The 18,805-nt window shown below is 38.3% G+C and overlaps 1 protein-coding gene across 5 annotated transcripts in view; it reads right to left on the bottom strand.

Annotated features, from left to right (window-relative positions):
* SYNE2 (spectrin repeat containing nuclear envelope protein 2) overlaps window positions 1–18,805 on the bottom strand; it is a 323,973-nt gene that overhangs the window by 220,412 nt on the left and 84,756 nt on the right. For all 5 annotated transcript variants that reach the window (XM_040226258.1, XM_040226261.1, XM_040226260.1 and 2 more), the window contains exons 8-11: window positions 16,583–16,779; window positions 8,881–8,981; window positions 7,113–7,214; window positions 4,996–5,133 (exon numbers count right to left, since the gene is read on the bottom strand). In XM_040226258.1, coding sequence (XP_040082192.1) covers window positions 4,996–5,133; window positions 7,113–7,214; window positions 8,881–8,981; window positions 16,583–16,779 — 538 coding nt within the window. The remainder of the gene's footprint in view (window positions 1–4,995; window positions 5,134–7,112; window positions 7,215–8,880; window positions 8,982–16,582; window positions 16,780–18,805) is intronic.

The raw sequence follows: 18,805 nt of genomic DNA on the forward strand, positions 1-18,805 counted from the left end.
TTTCTTCCAAGGAGTAAGCATCTTTTAATTTCATGGCTGCAATCACCATCTGCAGTGATTTTGGAGCCCAAAAAAATAAAGTCTGACACTGTTTCCACTGTTTTCCCATCTATTTCTCATGAAGTGATGGGACCGGATGCCATGATCTTCGTTTTCTGTATGTTGAGCTTTAAGCCAACTTTTTCACTCTCCTCTTTCACTTTCATCAGGAGGCTTTTTACTTCCTCTTCACTTTCTGCCATAAGGGTGGTGTCATTTGCATATCTGAGGTTATTGATATTTCTCCCGGCAATCTTGATTCCAGCTTGTGTTTCTTCCAGTCCAGCGTTTCTCATGATGTACTCTGCTTAGAAGTTAAATAAGCAGGGTGACAATATACAGCCTTGACGTACTCCTTTTCCTATTTGGAACCAGTCTGTTGTTCCATGTCCAGTTCTAACTGTTGCTTCCTGACCTGCATACAGATTTCTCAAGAGGCAGGTCAGGTGGTCTGGTATTCCCATCTCTTGAAGAATTTTCCACAGTTTATTGTGATCCACAGGTTACTTTTTAAGAATAGGTTTCTTTAATTCATAATTAACTCACTGAAAAACATTTATTGGTTGCCCACTATATGCAAGGCAAGTATTAAAAAAAAATCCCATTAAATCCACAACTCAAATACAAAGATATAAAATGAGAACAAAGTTAGGCTCTTTTAAGGCAGTCAAATGGCACTATTCATAAACTAGAAGCATGGAATTTTCTGCATTTTGGTTTGCTTTTTTTTTTTTTTAACATTATTGAGGTATAACTGACAACAATGTAAGATATTTAAAGTGTACATCATGGTGACCTGATACACATTTACATTGTAAAAGGAGTCTCACCATCTAGTTAATTAACATTCATCATTTCACATATTTATCTCTTTGGGCAAGAACATTTAAGTTTCACTCCCTTAGCAAGTTTCAGTGATATAATACAGTGTTAACAACTATAGTCACCAAGTTTTACATTATCTCTTCAGACCTGAATCATCTTAAAGCTGAAAGTACCGTTTAACCAACTTCTCCCTGTTTCCTACTACCTCAGTCCTGGACAACCACTTTTCTACTCTCTCTTCCTATGACTTTCATTTTCTTTTCTTGGCCTCGTCATGCTACTTGCAAGATCTCAGTTTCCAGGAATTGAACCCAGGCCACAGCAATGCAAGCCCAGAATCCTAACCACTAAGCCATCAGGGAACTTCTAAGTTTGACTTTTTAAATAAAGATTCCGCATATAAGTGATGCTATGCAGTATTTTATTAATTGCCTTGCAAGTTTATTTTCTCAAAACGCATGTAGCAAAAGACAGCTTTACAATCCCTAAATCATTAATTATATGCCGTGAAGGCTCCAGTTGGAAAAAAAATGAAAAAGAGGTTTTCATCATTATGAATTTTAATATAAAGAAGCTAGGATGTACTTTTATTATAAATATATAATTTATTATTATTAGCATTTCTCCAAAAATAAACAAACAAACAAAAAAAACCAGAAAACTGGCAAACAACTGAGCAAAAGATAAGCTAAGAGTGATACCTCTAACTCAGCTATTATTCTTTTCGCAACTGAAAGAAAGCTGTATGTTTATTTATTTTTAAGTGAAGGATAATTGCTTTACAATGCTGTGTTGGCTTCTGCCATACAGCAACATGAATCTGCCACAGGAATATGTATGTCCCCTTCCTCTTGAACTTCTCTCCCTCCTCCTACCCATCTAGGTCGTCACAGAGCACCAGGTTGAATTCCATATATGTTTTGAAAGAAGACAAAGGTGAATTTTCTGACTGTGAGCTGTACTCTATGCAGCAGTAGGAAGAGGAACGATAGAAGGCAATATTTACCTTTCATTCTCCTTCCACTCTTAACATAGGAAACTAGTTCTATGCTTTCTTTCTCAGTGTTGGAAATTACTTTTGAATTTGGATGAAAATTTATATAAGATCTTGTCAGGTCAAAATAACACAATGTGGCTATTTCCTATAGCAGGCTTAAAATGAAACCATTTATTAAGATACGTTGAGATATCTGTGTCCTCAACCAATTGAACCAGAAACTGGATGGAATTGACTGTTATACATATGATAACTTTAAAATTAATAAGTTTCATTATGTAACACCAAGAAAATGAGTGGCACTCTGCCTAAGGATTGGATTTTCAAGCTATCATCAATTTGTAGCACTTACTTTTGTAAAATAATTCTTTTAATGATTTTTCTCATTATTTTGGGTGATTTTTCCAAATCATTGGCAGCAAAATGAGGCCAGATCTCAGTGGCCTGGAACAGCCTGAACTATACAGACAGCATCTTCTTCCTCTCCTGTGTTGTTGAGGATTTGTAACAGAGTTCCTGCCCTTCACAGGGATCAGAGTTGTCAGAGCTGTGATCAGAATAGGAGCTGATAATGCAAGGAGCACTGCCATTTTATGGGAAGATTTCTGGAGCTACACTGGTCCTTCAAAGTTAGGGACTCAGAAAGTGTGGCTCTTTTTAAGCCACTGAGCTAGTGTTTAACACATTTCACAGACGGCGTGATAAATGTATTCTGAAAACAGGCTGTCGCTCCTGGTGGTCAAGAGTCTTGAGCAGGTATTGGCAAACTTTTTGAGGGCCAAAGAGTATTTGTGATGCATAATCTCTGTTGTAACTCTGTAAATTCACTAAAAGTCAATTAGCCATTTAAGATGAGCAGATTCTATGGCATATAAATCATACCTCAACAAAACTGTTTAGAAAGAATGAAGACAGAACTTTGCTGGTGGTCCCAGTGGTTAAGAATCCACCTTCCAATGCAAGAGACATGAGTTCAATCCCTGGATGGGGAACTAAGATCCCACATGCCACGGAGCAACTAAGCCTTTGCACCACAACAAGGGAAGCCCCCAAGCACTACAACTAGAGAGAAGTCTGCTTGCTGCAATGAAGAGCTTGTACACTGCAACAAAGACCCAGGGAAGCCAAAAGAAAAAAAGAAGACCTGCAATATAAGATAAGTTAAAAGAAGTTTTCGAGCTGAAAAGAAGTGAGTTCAGATAGAAACTCAAATCTCTAGAAAAGAACAATGGAAATGTAAATAGTTATATAAATATGAAAAACTGATTTTTCCCTTAATTTATTTAAAACACATGATTGTTTTGAACAAAAATTTATAACATGGTATTGGGAACTTTAAAACATATGTGTGTGTCATACATATATTTATATATAAAGCAACCAGTCATAAAAAGTGAGAGATTTGATTGCAAGACATCTACATGTTGTAAGAAGTTGTACAACTTAGAATTTTACAACTTTTAAGTAGATGGCAAAAATTTTATAATATATTGTAATCACAGTAAAAATACAATATGAGGTAGAGTTAAAAAGCCAATAGCTAAATTAAAATGGAATTTAATATGTTACATATTAACATAATCTAAAACAAGGCAAGAAAAGAAAGAATAGAGATACCGAAAACAGAGGTGTGTGTACTTAGTCGCTCAGTCATGTCCAACTCTTTGCGACCTCATGGACTGTAGCCCACCAGGTTCCCCAGTCTGTGGGATTCTCCAGGAAAGAATACTGGAGTGGGCTGCCATACCCTCCTCCAAGATCTTGGAGGAGGGATTGAACCCAGGTCTCCTGCATTGCAGACATATTCTTTACCATCTGAGCCACCAGGGAAGCCCTCCCCAAAAAACAGAGGGGATAAACATTAAAAAAGGGCTTCCCAGGTGGCACTAGTTAGTGGTAAAGAACCCACATGCTGGTTCAGGAGATGTAAGAGACGCAGGTTCAATCTCTGGGTCAGGAAGATGCACTGGAAAAGGGCACGGCAACCTACTCCAGTCTTCTTGCTTAGAGAACTGCATGGACAGGGGAGCCTGGCCAGCTACAGTTCATGGGGTCACAAAGAATTGGATATGACTGAAGCAACTTAGCATGTACACAAACATAAAAAAGCATAAGGTGATAAACCTACACTGAACCATATCAATAATAACATTAAATATAGTCTAAACACTTGAGTGAAAAAGCAGATATTGTCAGAGTGGATAATGAAGCAAGATCCAATTATATGCTATCTATAAGAGATGCCCTTTAAATATAAAGACTCAAATAGGTTGAAAATAAATGAAGGAAAAAGATGTGCCATACAGTCAGCATAGAAAGAATGCAATGATCATATTGATATCAGAATAAGTAGACATCTAGAAAAATAGTCTTACCAGAGATAAACAGTAATATTTCATAGTGGTAAAAGTGTTGATTCAGGAAGACATAACAGTCATAAACATACATACTTAATAGCAAAGTCTTAAAATAACATGACACAAAATTTGACTAAATTAAAGGAAGGATTGCTACAGATTTTAATAATCCTCTCTCAGAAATGACAGAATGAATGTCTAGACAAAATGACAGTCAAGGCATAGACAATCTGAATACCACCAACCACCTTGTCCTAACTGATATTTACAGAATGCTACATCAGATGACTACAGAATACATGTTCTTCCATATATACCATATATAACACGAGTCAATAAATTTAAAATGACTGAAATCATACAGATATATCCAGACACACATACACACATTTATCACTACACTTTCTCTCTGGGTTTGTCCCTACCTACTTGAAGCATCTATTGATATTGACACATGGTACTATCCCAAAGCAGAGAGGAGGCTGCAGGTCAATATTGATAGAATAAGGATTCCAATTGCAAGAACTGATGGCAGATACAAAAACTTTGGATAAGCCTGCAATTTCTCTCAAGAGAATGTTATAAGTTCCTATTTATATCAACCACTACTCAAACTAGATCATGGAGAAAATATGGTACAACTCACAATATATTCTCACAACTTTCTGTTGAAGCATCTACCCTGTCTTTTACAGAATTCCTCATGGAAAGTCTAAAGCTCTGATCCAACAAGCAAGCTGCCCCACAAAAACGCTCTAATCAACATAACACAGTAACCTGGTAGTTGAGACCATCCCAGGCTTCTCTCAACTGCAACTGATCCTTATTCAGCTCATCTACATTCCTTTTTATTGTCAGGACATCCAAAAAGCGTTCTTTTTCTTTGTTGAATGACTCCAAAAAGGACAGCAGGCTCTACAATTAGAAGAGTAAAGACTGAAATGTTTAAACCAGCTTATAAAATGTAATTTGCTATTTTAAGGTCTATAGCTGCAGATTATATTTAAATTTTTAATTAGAAAAAATTAAAATTCCCTAAATCTAGGATCCTCTCACCAATCCATTTTCTTTCTTCAGCACACTCTCATGATCTGGACACCCTTATAGTGACATAAGTCACAGCTTTTGCCTCTACTGGAGTAAGGCAGCAAGGCCACTCAGCTCTAGAGGACAAGTCATAATAACCCAGGAAAAATGTAAGTTTCTCCTCCCTAAATATGTGTTCACAACAAATTAAGAATGAGTGGTAATAAGAATTAAATGACAGCAGTCAAGTATAAACGGTTTTTGAAGTATCCATGATTTATTGAGCTTCAGTCAATTCTTCCCAAGTCATTTTATATGGACTTTAGAAAATACTTTGTCTTTGCTCTCAAAAAATTAATGAATAAATATTTCTTGGCTTGTATTTGTGTGAAATCCTGGAGTTTGAGTCCTCAACTGCATAAATATTACTCAAAAGATTACCCATCGATTTTGGCCATGTTTCTAATTAAATTTTGTCTTCAAACTGAGGGATAATTAAATTCTTTCTAAAAATAACCTCACATAGTCTTTCATTTAGGAAGCTTGAATCTGTGGTACTTCAGTAAATCAAAGAGAGAGCAAGACACTTTCTGTGGACACTGAGCACCTTGTTGAAAAAATTCTAAGGCCAGAGCTCAGAGGCAAGAAGCACAAGAAGCCCATGCAGTTCAGACAGAAGGAAGATGAGATCCCTTCCTTTGGTGGTGGCTCCAGACCAAAAAGAAAGTGGGGGCCAGCAAGTCACACAATCCACAGAAAGGCTGGACTGGATTCATCCAACTCCCTCCGTTAACCAATGTGGGGATAAAGACCTAGAGGTGCTCATGCTGGGTAGACCCATGGGAGTATCCTTTTTAGGATGGGGACCAGTTGGGGAGCACAGTCTGCATAGGCTGGGTTCTGAGAAACAGACCTGTGGGCCTTCACGTTGGCTCCTGTTAACTCTCTTTCAAGATGGCACCGGGAATAACTGCTTACCCTGGAGAAGCATCAGGACGCCAAGAGAGCATCTAGCTTTAAAGCTAGACTTCATTCAAATCCCACCTCTACCTTATAGTATCTATGTAACTTTAGATAAATCCCTTGGTCCTCCTAAGTCTTGTCTTCATCTGTAAAACTGAAATAACAGTACCATACTCTGCAAGATGTTATAACATGTAATATGCTTGTCAGCAAGGTGCCTGATGTGTAGCAAATGTTCAATATATGGTGATAATATCGGTTGTTATTACTCCCCAAAGGACACGCTGGCTGAAACCCTGCACTGTACTTCTGGGATGGCTCCATTTCTGATTTCCTAATCTTTTTTTCCTTCAAATTCTTTCTGAAAAGTGTATTTCTGCTCTAAACCAGGGATTGGAAAACGTGTAGTGTAAGAGGCAAGATGGCAAACATCTTGGGCTTTGTGTCTTGGGCCGTATGGTCTGTGCTATTACTATTCAACAATGTGATGAGAATGAGGTCACAAACAATACTTCAGTGGGCATGGCTCATATACAGTATATATTATAATATAATATATTCAATAACAGTGTATTCGTAAAAACAGGTGGTGGGGTCAAGAGACCAGTTTGCCAATTTCCACACTGAAACCTTACTATTCAAAGTACTCTAAGGATCAGTAGAATCAGCACTATCTGGGAGCCTGTGAGAAATGCAGAGTCTGAGGCCCCATCCCAGAACTACTGATTCAGAACCTGCACTTTAACAAGATTTTCCAGAGGCTCTGTCCCTAGAACTCAGCATTAAAACTTGGGAGTTAATTTGGTATTTAAATAAATTAGCTCTGAAACATTTTTTTTCTAAAAACATCCTACTCTTCCCTAAGAGCAAACCACAAAAAAACTGCTGTTTAAAGTCATACTTACTTCATACGTTTTACAGTAGGTCTCATTTTCTGAATCCGTTAGCATTTTCTGTACCTTCTTCTCTTGTAGAGCTAACCAGACCATAGCATCTTTCACCTTTCCCTGTAATTCACACACACCCATACACACACATTTAAAAGTCTATCCTAAATAGACTTTGTGATTTTTTTAACAACAAAATTAACAACTTCAAACATCAGTGATATAGTGTAATCACTATACACCAGTGACTCACTGTGTCAAAGAAGGACTTTGCTTGCTCATGTAGCACCTTAAATTTTAAAATGGATTGAAACTAGAATCTGAACATAAAGTGCTAAAAAAAACCAGGGCAATCAAGCTATTAGCTTTTGGTTTATTCACTTCTATCATTCTTCAATTTTAGAGAATGTTATTCTAAATTATTTATAACAGGCATTTCAGAATTCTGCTTTCCAATAAACCTAAACATGGGTAACTCAAGAAATGTTTACATCTACTAAATAAATGACATCAAAACATCTTGAACAATTTAAAATGCTACAAATAACACTATTAAAGGCTTTGGTTAAGCTATCCTATGGAAATGAGCAACATTTAGATTCTCATTTAGGTGGTAAGCTTGCACACATTTAGAAGCAAAGTTTACTGATGAGGGCTAAAGCAAAAGAAATTACATCTTACTTCTACTCTCTTTTAACCTTCGTTTACTTTTTCCTTCCTACTAAGGAATAGAGTTTCTGTATATTTTTGCATCTGATTTCATGGACAGTTGAATTTTTTAGTTTTTAATAAGAAAATTAATTAGAAAAAAGAAGCTCCTCAGCAGGTCAGAAATAAATGAAGTGCATTTATAAGCCCAAGTCTCAGCTTGAGTCTCTCTTCCAGAGTCAGCAACAATCTGGCTTGGTGCCTCAAACATAACAGTTGGGAAAACATGGTCCTAAATTCGTCAAACAAAATGCAGTAATATGACTGCATGCTTACATGTCTGAGGAAGTAGTTTACATTTAAAAATAATATTGAAAAACAGTTTACTAAATTCACAGCACTCATTTATCCATATAGAAGCAGGTTGTTTACTTTCAGCTCAGTGATTTTTATGAAATTTCCACCCACAATACTTTGTGTAACTAACTGAAAGTCAAAGGAAAAAACTGTAAAAATCTGATGGAAATTCAGATTTTTCTCAACAAACAAGGATTAAGAGTGGAACACAATGATTCCATTTATACAAAGCTAAAAAACAGGTAAACTGGAAATATGCTAAAATTAGACTGTGATGATGGTGCGCAACTTTGTAAACATACTAAAACCACTGAACTGTATATTTTAAATGATTTAATTTTATGGTATATGAACTGTATCTCAATAAAGCTGCTGGAAATTACAATAGATAAAAGTCTGATATCTCTAAAATATTTTTAAAGCCTGCTATAAGTTGTCCTATATAGTACCTATCTGAATGTTGTCTTAGGTAATTCAGCAAAGTTTAATAAATTACTGCTTTTAACTTTAAAAAAAATAAGCAAAACTAATCTACCATGGAAGAAACTGGAGTGCTGGTTGCGTAGGGTAGAGGAGTACGGACAGAGAGGCACAGTGAAACATCTGGGTAACAGAAATGTTTTACGTCATGATTAAAGTGTGACATATGGTATATGCATTTGTCAAAGCTCACTGATCTGTACTCTTAAGGTCTGTGTGCAAATTATGCCTCTATGGTAAAAATTAAACCATTAGTAGGGTACAACAAAAATGAGCTTGGTTTGTACTTATAAAGACATACCTGGGCTTCATCTCCAGACCCAGGTGCCTTCTTTGAATACTGCAAAAACTGTGCCACATAGGTCATGATCGACTTTTCATCAGGATTAACAACATCCACATCTGCAAAATACACCATAGTATCAATCAGCTACAGGTGTGTTTACTGTAATACTCAAGAAAAGTATTGAAATGAACTTGAAATGAATCAAACCAGTCAACCAATCACGCAATCTCTGCACACTCACCCTTGTTCCAAGACCATGCAGTAGTTAAGAGTTTAGATCTAGAGTCAGATGGAGCTGGGTTGAATCCTGGCAGGAGTACATGCACAGCCTTGGTTTCCCAATAATAAAAAAGTCACTGTGCATGTTGTATGTATGAGGACATAAGTAGTCAGGGAGGGGGAAAAGGAAAAGGAAAGCCTTCTTCTTTCTGGTGACACAATGCAGGAACTCCTCCAGGAGTGTAAGAATATAGAGCAAACGGAATTCACTCCTGACACACTGGTCTCTGCACTTGTACAGTAAAGAATCTCAAAGAGTATATGTTGTATAGAAGATCTGTTCAAAACATCCACAAGATTTTATTCATTCATTCATTCATGGAACAAATACATTTACTGAGAGCCTTCTATGGGCCAGTCTTTGTGTTGCACTGAAATTGTCCATGGTGAAATAAATTTGGAAAATGCTGATTTACACAAAATTTAAAATATTATAAATTAATTAAAGGGCAGAACATCTCCAGGCCTATAATAAATTAAGTAATTCACAAAATCAAAAGAAAAGATTGCAATATGTTACAGATAAAAGGAACACATAATTTGGGGATGTCTTTAGCTATGTCCAGTGACAAAACTGACAAGGAAATTTATGTTTATTAATTCTGTTAAACTCAATTTAAAAAATATTTATAGAGCGTCAACAAATGCAGGTCACAAGCATGATATGTAAGGCTCAGACTTTGCTCATAGGGACTGTCTCATCCCTCCATTCAGCAAGTAGATGCTAGACTCCTGAGTAGACACTAGATGCCTTAAGACATTATTTGCCCCTCAAGGAACTTGCAGTTAGGAGAAAAACAAACAAATACAACAAACTAGGCATGCTTTAGGAAACATGTTTCCAAGTGAGTGCTTTAAGTCAGCTGAGAGAAGAAGTGAAACTAATCTATATCCAAACAATAAAATTAAAGATGGTAAGCACATAAAAAGAATCAATAAAAAGGTAGGAGTGGGGCTTCAATAAAGAAAGGATTCCCATGAGTTATTTTATTGGAAAAAATATAAATATCAAGATACCTAAAATAATTATATCACCTTAACTGGATACTTTAAAATATTTTCATTGGATAAGAAGGAATGCATAGTGAATAAAAGTATTAACAAGACTGTCTCAAAAGATAATTCCCTTATTCAAATATGACTTTGGTATTTGGTCTGCATAAATAATCATGATGTACTTCACATTTCTGACCTATTACTTAAACTATATAAAATGAATTATAGGAAATCATTTATACAGTAGAAATTTGTTTTGATTAAATTGTTTACTCCTCTAGTTGCATGGTTATTTTCACATACTAGAATAGAGAAAATAGTTAATACTAGTAATAAAGACTTAGCAAACACAAGGAGAGAAGCAGTTAAAAAACAGAAATAGGAAATAGAGCAAAGCATGGGGGGAAATGAAGAACTTTTTAAAAGATAATGAAAAGTCAATAAGGCAAGACAAAAGATTAAAAAAACAAAAAGAAGTAAGAAAAATAAAGGAGGCAGGAAAAAACAAGAAGATGCTGCTAAGCTGCTAAGTCACTTCAGTCGTGTCCAACTCTGTGTGACCCCATAGACAGCAGCCCACCAGGCTCCCCCGTCCCTGGGATTCTCCAGGCAAGAACACTGGAGTGGGTTGCCATTTCCTTCTCCAATGCATGAAAGTGATGGGTGAAGGTCAAATAAGAAGGATTATTAACAAGCAACAAGAAATCAGACTAATAACAAACCTAACATTATAGAAATACGGAACCATTAGCCTAACTTAGGAATATCACCTAATTTAACTTCTACAAAAACAACTAAGTTTCAAAAAAGTAAGAATCAGTAGCAGTGACGGTACACAGCACCCAGACCTTGGTTTCCAATACCATTCTCCAATAAAAGGAACCAGGGCTCCTTGGAGGAATGACTGATCCCAGTAGGAAGTACAGAAGATGAGCCTGGAGGATCCTGTAGTGCCAGAGTAAGGAACTGCCCATGAATGGAATTTTTTCTAATTAGAGCAATAAAATAAAGTGGCATTGAGTCTACAGTGACATAAATAGTTGGATAAGTAAATAAATGGAGAAGAATAGGCAAATCTCCTGTGCAGAATTCCAAATAATTTATGTAGCCAACCTGCCCTCAAGGAGAGTGAGCACAGCTCTCCTGAGTGTGGGCTGTGCCTGGTGGTTTCCCTCCAGAGAGGAGAGTATGGGACGGGGGAAACAAAGAGTAACTTCACAGCGGAGAAACCTCACAAATACTACCTCAGACAGGAGGTCAAGGTCAACATCAACAGTGCTGTCGAGCTGACAGTCTGAGAAGACGCATAACACAAATTCCAGCAGAGAGGCATCCCGCGAAATACCTGAACAGTAATCCTCAAAGCTATCAAATTATCAAAAACAAAACAAAACAAAGGTCTGAGAAATCATCACCGTCAAGAGGAGCTCAAGGAGATATGATGACTAGATGTAATATGTCCTGACAGGATCCTGAAGAGAAAAAGGGCACTGGGAGGAAACTGAGAAAAGGCGAATAGAGAACAGCCTTTATTATCATATAACAATATTGACTCATTAATTGTAACTAGCGTACTGTACTAAGATATTAACAATAGGGAAAACAGGTGTCCGGTATACAGGAACTTATTGTACTACCTTCCCAATTTTCCTGTATATCTAAAACTGTTCCTAAAAATAAGGTATATCAAAAAGTAAAAAAAGAAATGAAGTATCAATAAATGTTGCAACATATTATGGGTGAACTTTGAACATTAAGCTAATTTAAAGAAGTCAGTCACAGAGCAGTTCTCCTGGGTTCCTTATTCCGCTGCTCCCCACCCAGGCAAACTTCCCCCCCAAAATTCTCTTGCTTTGTCAGCAAAATAAAATATAGAAAGCCAATCACAAAAGGCCAGGTATTTGTATGATTCCATTCATGTGAAATTTCCAGAATTGGCAAATCTACAGGGACAGAAAGTGGATTAGTGGTTGCCTAGGGCCATGAGTTGGAGAAGGTAATGGCACCCCACTCCAGTACTCTTGCCTGGAAACTCCCATGGACGGAGGAGCCTAGAAGGCTGCAGTCCATGGGGTCACTAAGGGTCGGACACAACTGAGCGACTTCACTTTCACTTTTCACTTTCATGCATTGGAGAAGGAAATGGCAACCCACTCCAGTGTTCTTGCCTAGAGAATCCCAGGGACGAGGGAGCCTGGTGGGCTGCCGTCTATGGGGTCACATAGAGTCGGACATGACTGAAGCGACTTAGCAGCAGCAGCAGCAGGGCTATGAGTGGGGGGAAGGCATGGTTGGCAGGGTTGGGAGGTTGTGGGAAATGGCGAGGGACTACTAAAGGGTTCCATGGGTTTATTTAGGGGATGCTGAGAATGTTCTAAATTTGATTGTAATGATGGTTGCAAAATTTTGTGAATATACTAAAAACCATTCAGTTGTAGAGTCAAATGGGTACACCGTATGGTATGTGAATATATCCTAATAAGGCTATTTAAAACCAGAAAGGTTAAGTGACAAAGACATAGTCAACTCAGTCAGTGATGTGCTTATACCAGCTTGAGAGAGCTGATCGTTAAATTTTCAGCAGTTTCATAAGTCAGTTGTTAAACACAGCATTAAAAATTAAATTATATAAATGTACAATTATATAAATTATATTAAAATGGGTAATAAATACTCAAAACTCATCAGTACTCAACTATTTCTTTGCATTTTACTTATCCACACTCCTGGGGCTATGCTTATAGTATCTGTAAGATAGAAATAATATACAATGATATACTGCTGTGCATCTTTCCCCAATGTGTTCAGTGACTTCACATTGGTGGCAAGATTGATACCTCAGAAAATCAGCAAATGAGGTATTGATTTGCTGTTTCTGAAAATTAGAAATACCAAGGGAACATTTCATGCAAAGATGGGCTCGACAAAGGACAGCAATGGTATGGACAGAAGAAGAAGATATTAAGAAGAGGTGGCAAGAATACACAGAACAACTGTACAAAAAAGATCTTCATGACCCAGATAATCATGATGGTGTGATCACTAATCTGGAGCCAGACATCCTGGAATGTAAAGTCAAGTGGGCCTTAGAAAGCATCACTATGAACAAAGCTAGTGGAGGTGATGGAATTCCAGTTGAGCTGTTTCAAATCCTGAAAGATGATGCTGTGAAAGTGCTGCACTCAATATGCCAGCAAGTTTGGAAAACTCAGCAGTGGCCACAGGACGGGAAAAGGTCAGTTTTCATTCCAATCCCAAAGAAAGGCAATGCCAAAGAATGCTCAAACTACCACACAATTGCACTCATCTCACACGCTAGTAAAGTAATGCTCAAAATTCTCCAAGCCAGGCTTCAGCAATACATGAACCATGAACTTCCTGATGTTCAATATGGTTTTAGAAAAGGCAGAGGAACCAGAGATCAAATGCCAACATCTGCTGGATCATGGAAAAAGCAAGAGAGTTCCAGAAAAACATCTATTTCTGCTTTATTGACTATGCCAAAGCCTTTGACTGTGTGGATCACAATAAACTGTGGAAAATTCTGAAAGAGATGGGAACACCAGACCACCTGACCTGCCTCTTGAGAAACCTGTATACAGGTTAGGAAGCAACAGTTAGAACTGGACATGGAACAACAGACTGGTTCCAAATAGGAAAAGGAGTACGTCAAGGCTGTATATTGTCACCCTGCTTATTTAACTTTTATGCAGAGTACATCTTGAAAAACGCTGGACTGGAAGAAACACAAGCTGGAATCAAGATTGCTGGGAGAAATATCAATCACCTCAGATATGCAGATGACACCACCCTTATGGCAGAAAGTGAAGAGGAGCTAAAAAGCCTCTTGATGAAAGTGAAAGAGGAGAGTGAAAAAGTTGGCTTAAAGCTCAACATTCAGAAAACGAAGATCATGGCATCTGGTCCCATCACTTCATGGGAAATAGATGGGGAAACAGTGGAAACAGTGTCAGACTATTTTTTGGGGCTCTAAAATCACTGCAGATGGTGACTGCAGCCATGAAACTAAAAGATGCTTACTGCTTGGAAGGAAAGTTATGACCAACCTAGAGAGCATATTCAAAAGCAGAGACATTACTTTGCCGACTAAGGTCCGTCTAGTCAAGGCTATGGTTTTTCCAGTAGTCACGTATGGATGTGAGGGTTGGACTGTGAAGAAGCCAGAGCGCTGAAGAATTGATGCTTTTGAACTGTGGTGTTGGAAAAGACTCCTAAGAGTCCCTGGGACTGCAAGGAGATCCAACCAGTCCATTCTGAAGGAGATCAGTCCTGGGATTTCTTTGGAGGGAATGATGCTAAAGCTGAAACTCCAGTACTTTGGCCACCTCATGCGAAGAGTAGACTCATTGGAAAAGACTGATGCTGGGAGGGATTGGGGGCAGGAGGAGAAGGGGACGAGAGAGGATGAGATGGCTGGATGGCATCACTGACTCGATGGACATGAGTCTGAGTGAACTCCGGGAGTTGGTGATGGACAGGGAGGCCTGGCGTGCTGTGATTCATGGGATGGCAAAGAGTCGGACACGACTGAGCGACTGAACTGAACTGAACTGAGTGCTAAGAGGGCTACCCTGGTGACTTAGATGGTAAAGAACCTGCCTGCAATGAGAAAGACTCAGGTTCAATCCCAAGGTTGGGAAGATCCCCTGGAAAAGGGAATGGCTACCCACTCCAATCTTAATCTTACCTGGAGAATTCCATGGACAGTGGAGCCTGGTAGGCTACAGTCCATGGGATCACAAAGAGTTAAACACAACTGAGAGACTAACACTTTCTGAGTGCTAAGAAAGAGATGGAGAAATTGTTAATAATGTAGGTTAACCTTAAAAGTATGTCCTGTTTATAGCTGTCAAACTGTGACTACAATAAAACTCAAATTCTTCCAGTATTCTTCCAGCAAAAATTTATTCACATTACTGAAGAACAAGTGAAGTTCTGACATGATTCTTTGCTGTTCCACTTACTCATTAATGCAAAGGAAGTTATCCACCCACACTGATGTCAGAACTATACCGGTTCAGCAACTGCAACCAGAGGTTGGCTACAGATGAATATGAGTTTGGCAAAAATCAACAAAGGCATCTGGGGGCTATATGGAAGTACTAATAAAGTGCATCACATATTTTTATTTGTAAACGGTGCTACACATCCTTTAAACATATATATATATATACATATATACACACACACACACACGTAGACACCTGTTTCAGAGAGCCTAATATTAAACACTGACCTACACCCCTGTTGTTGAGCCGAGACTAGAATTTGTACCTCTTGACCTGTTAGTTCATTGTAACTTTCACCACATGCCATTTTTATGACCTTACTGGTGCTTTGTTTGTTTTAATAAATAAATAAATAAGCTTTGGATACATTAGGAAGGGGCTTCCCAGGTGGCGCTGGTGGGAAAGAATCCTCCTGCCAACGCAGGAGACATGTTTGATCCCTAGGTCAGGAAGATCCCCTGGAGGAGGGCATGGCAATCCAGTCCAGTATTCTTGCCTGGAGAATCCCATGGACAGAGGAGCCTGGCGGGCTACATCCAAAGGGCCACAAACAGTCAGACACAACTGAAGCAACTGAGCACGCACATTAGGAAGCCATGCAATCCAAAGTATGGTGCTTTTCCAGAACTGAATTTTTTAAATCTTAACTTCATGAAGTTAAATATAACCTGATAATTATCTCTTTGAATATAGCCAGTATTTAGGATTTTGCTACTGTTGTTAACAATCCAACAAAACTGAGCACAGTCAATGGCAAAGCTGGGCCAGCCACAGAGGAAGAAACAGAGAAAGTAGCTTCTGTCCTCACAGAGGTCCAGCTTTAATTAGGGAGAGGGAATAGGAAAAGGGAGGTACACAGACAATAGACAACTCAAGTGAAAAGTGTCAGTCACTCAGTCATCTCTGACTCTTTGTGATCCCAAGGACTGTAGCCCACCAGGCTCCACTGTCCATGGAATTCTCCAGGCAAGAATACTGGAGTGTGTTGCCATGCCCTTCTCCAGGAGATCTTCCCAACCCAGGGATTGAACCCTGGTTTCTCGCATTGAAGGCAGACTCTTTACCATTTGAGCTACCTAGACAACTCAAAGTAATATCTTACTTGAGAAATTTTAGAAAAGAATTATCAAATCAAGGAGGACACAATACAGAACACAATAAAAGAAAATTAAGAAAAGACTCATATTATTCTGCAAAACAGCATCATTTGCTTTCAGCTGTAACATCATTCCTGCAAGTACTAAGATTAAGTAATTGGTAGAAATTCTTAATTTCATGAAATTTAATAAAGAGTTTAAAGCTAAACCCTCCAGGACTTAAATATCATGCTGTTATGTTTGCTCATATGTGGATACTATTTTCAAATCCTCTTCACACTGGACATTGTTTCAAAAAGAAAGAAGCTTCTTTACCTTCTGGTTCCAGCATTTTGGGGATTTTTAATTCTCGTTCTGCAATTCTGAAGGCCTCTTTCAGATTGTCTCTGTTGGATCTATGCTTCACACTCTTCATGTCAATCAGGTCTGGTCGCAAGGCATGAATGACAGCCAGAAAAGCCATCCCATTTCTCCAGCTTGACTTAAAATCTGTCACCTTGACAGATTCATACCTACCACAAAAGAATAAAAACATTAAAAAGACTATTTAAAAGACTATATCAAAGTACCTCTACTCTATTCATCAGGACTTAAATTTTAGCAAATCAAATTATGTCAGTCAACCTAGAAAAGTATTTTATTTTAATCATAAGGTCAAATTAAAGTAAAATGCCAAGTTTGAAGAGGCTCACGATAGTACAAAATATTGGTTCTCAAAGTGTGGCCCCTGGCCCAGCAGTAATGGCATCACTTGGACTGCAGGTAGAAACTCTCAGGCCCAACCCCAGGTCTACCTGAATCATACTCTGGAAGTGGGCCTGAAATCTGTCTTTAAAAGTCCTTCACATGACAGAGATACTCAAATTGAATGCTCTTCATTCAACAATCTGTTGGCTTGACTAAGTTTGGATCTCTACGAACCATTAAGTTCTTTTTGCTGGAAGAAATAATTTTATTTCTCATTGAAAAAAATTAAACAATATTTTGTGCCAAGTCAATGGTCAATAGTTCACTGGATAGACGACTGCCTTTGTCACTCCTCTGCTTAGAACCAATTATGAATGAATGGATAAACAAAATGTAGCATGTTCGTACAATGAAATATTTAGTCCAAAAAGTAACGAAATTCTGACACATGCTATTACATGGATGAAACTTAGGGATATGATGCTGAATGAAATAAGCCAGTCACAGAAGGAAAACTGCTACATGATTCCACTCACATAAGGAACCTTGCAGAATGAAATTCTTTGATAAAGAAAGTAGACCTCTGGTGGCCAGAGGCTGAAGGGAAGGTGGAGTTGGGAGGCGTTAAACAGTTACAGAGCTTTAGTTTCACAAGATGAAAAAAGTTCTGCAGACAGTTAGCAGTGATGGTTACACAACGGTGAATGTCCTTAATGTCACTGAACTGTACCCTTAAAAACTGTTAAAGTGATAAATTTTGCTATGTATATTTTATCACAATAAAAAAATTTGAAAAAAACATCATAGTTTGTATTATATTTAGAATAACATCACTCACTCTGGCCCACAGGGCCTTACAAGCTTTGGCTCCTCCTGACCTCTCCCACCTTTCTATCTCGCCTTTCTTACAATGCTGCAGTGTGGCTGGACCACACTGCTTCCATTTTGTCAGCTCCAGCTTAGGCATGCTAGTCCCATCCCCTCTTCTCTCTGCATGACCGGGCTTGGCCTGCTCACGAGGAATGTGGCCAAGCCAGATAAGTTCCCCATCAACTTTTTCTCTTGCCTTCATCTGATATGAAAACTGGAAGAATGCCTTTTGCTGACACAGATGGTTAATGGTCAAGACTCCCAGGGAGAGGGAAAAAACCCTGGTTCCTGTTGGTGCAGACATACCTCTCCCTTCATAATTGATTCTGTTTTATAGTTTTGGCCCCTTTAAATCCCCCTGTACCCCTTTTTGGGGCACGGAGTGCCTCTGGATCCCTGTCTGCCTGATCCTGCCTGTAAGTGACCCACAATAATCTTCATAATTGCACTTTATGGAGTTGCCCACATCGTTCCTCAGTCTTAAAAGTTCCTTTTCAGTTCAGAGGATATTTTTCAGTATCTCTACCTTCCAACACACAGCAACACCAGCCTCATTCCTGTTTTTTGATAGCCCTTCTAATTCTTCTGCCTGGACACTCTTGCTCTCCAATCTTCATATACTTAAAGCCATCTCTTCAGGTCTCAGCTCAAAGGTCCCCTCAGAAAGGCACTCCATGATCACCTCAGATAAAGGAAATCTTCTTCCTGCCCCTGACATTTTCAACCATAAGTCCTTCCTAACTTTATTGCCAACTATACCGTGAACACATATAAGGCTAAAATTGAAAGAATACACAGTCAACTAAAACAGTCTTGACTTTTAAAGAACTTCTAGCATGGTGAAACTTTTAAAAATCTAAATCCACCTTCCAGATGCATAAGGGAATTGTGCCTAAAGAAAAAGATATTTGAAGACTACTTTATTTGTATACCATATGGGCCACCTATACATGGGCATGGGAGTGAGGTAAGTTACTCAGG

Source organism: Oryx dammah, unplaced genomic scaffold (assembly GCF_014754425.2).
Source record: "Oryx dammah isolate SB20612 unplaced genomic scaffold, SCBI_Odam_1.1 HiC_scaffold_26, whole genome shotgun sequence".
Lineage (NCBI taxonomy): Eukaryota > Metazoa > Chordata > Mammalia > Artiodactyla > Bovidae > Oryx > Oryx dammah.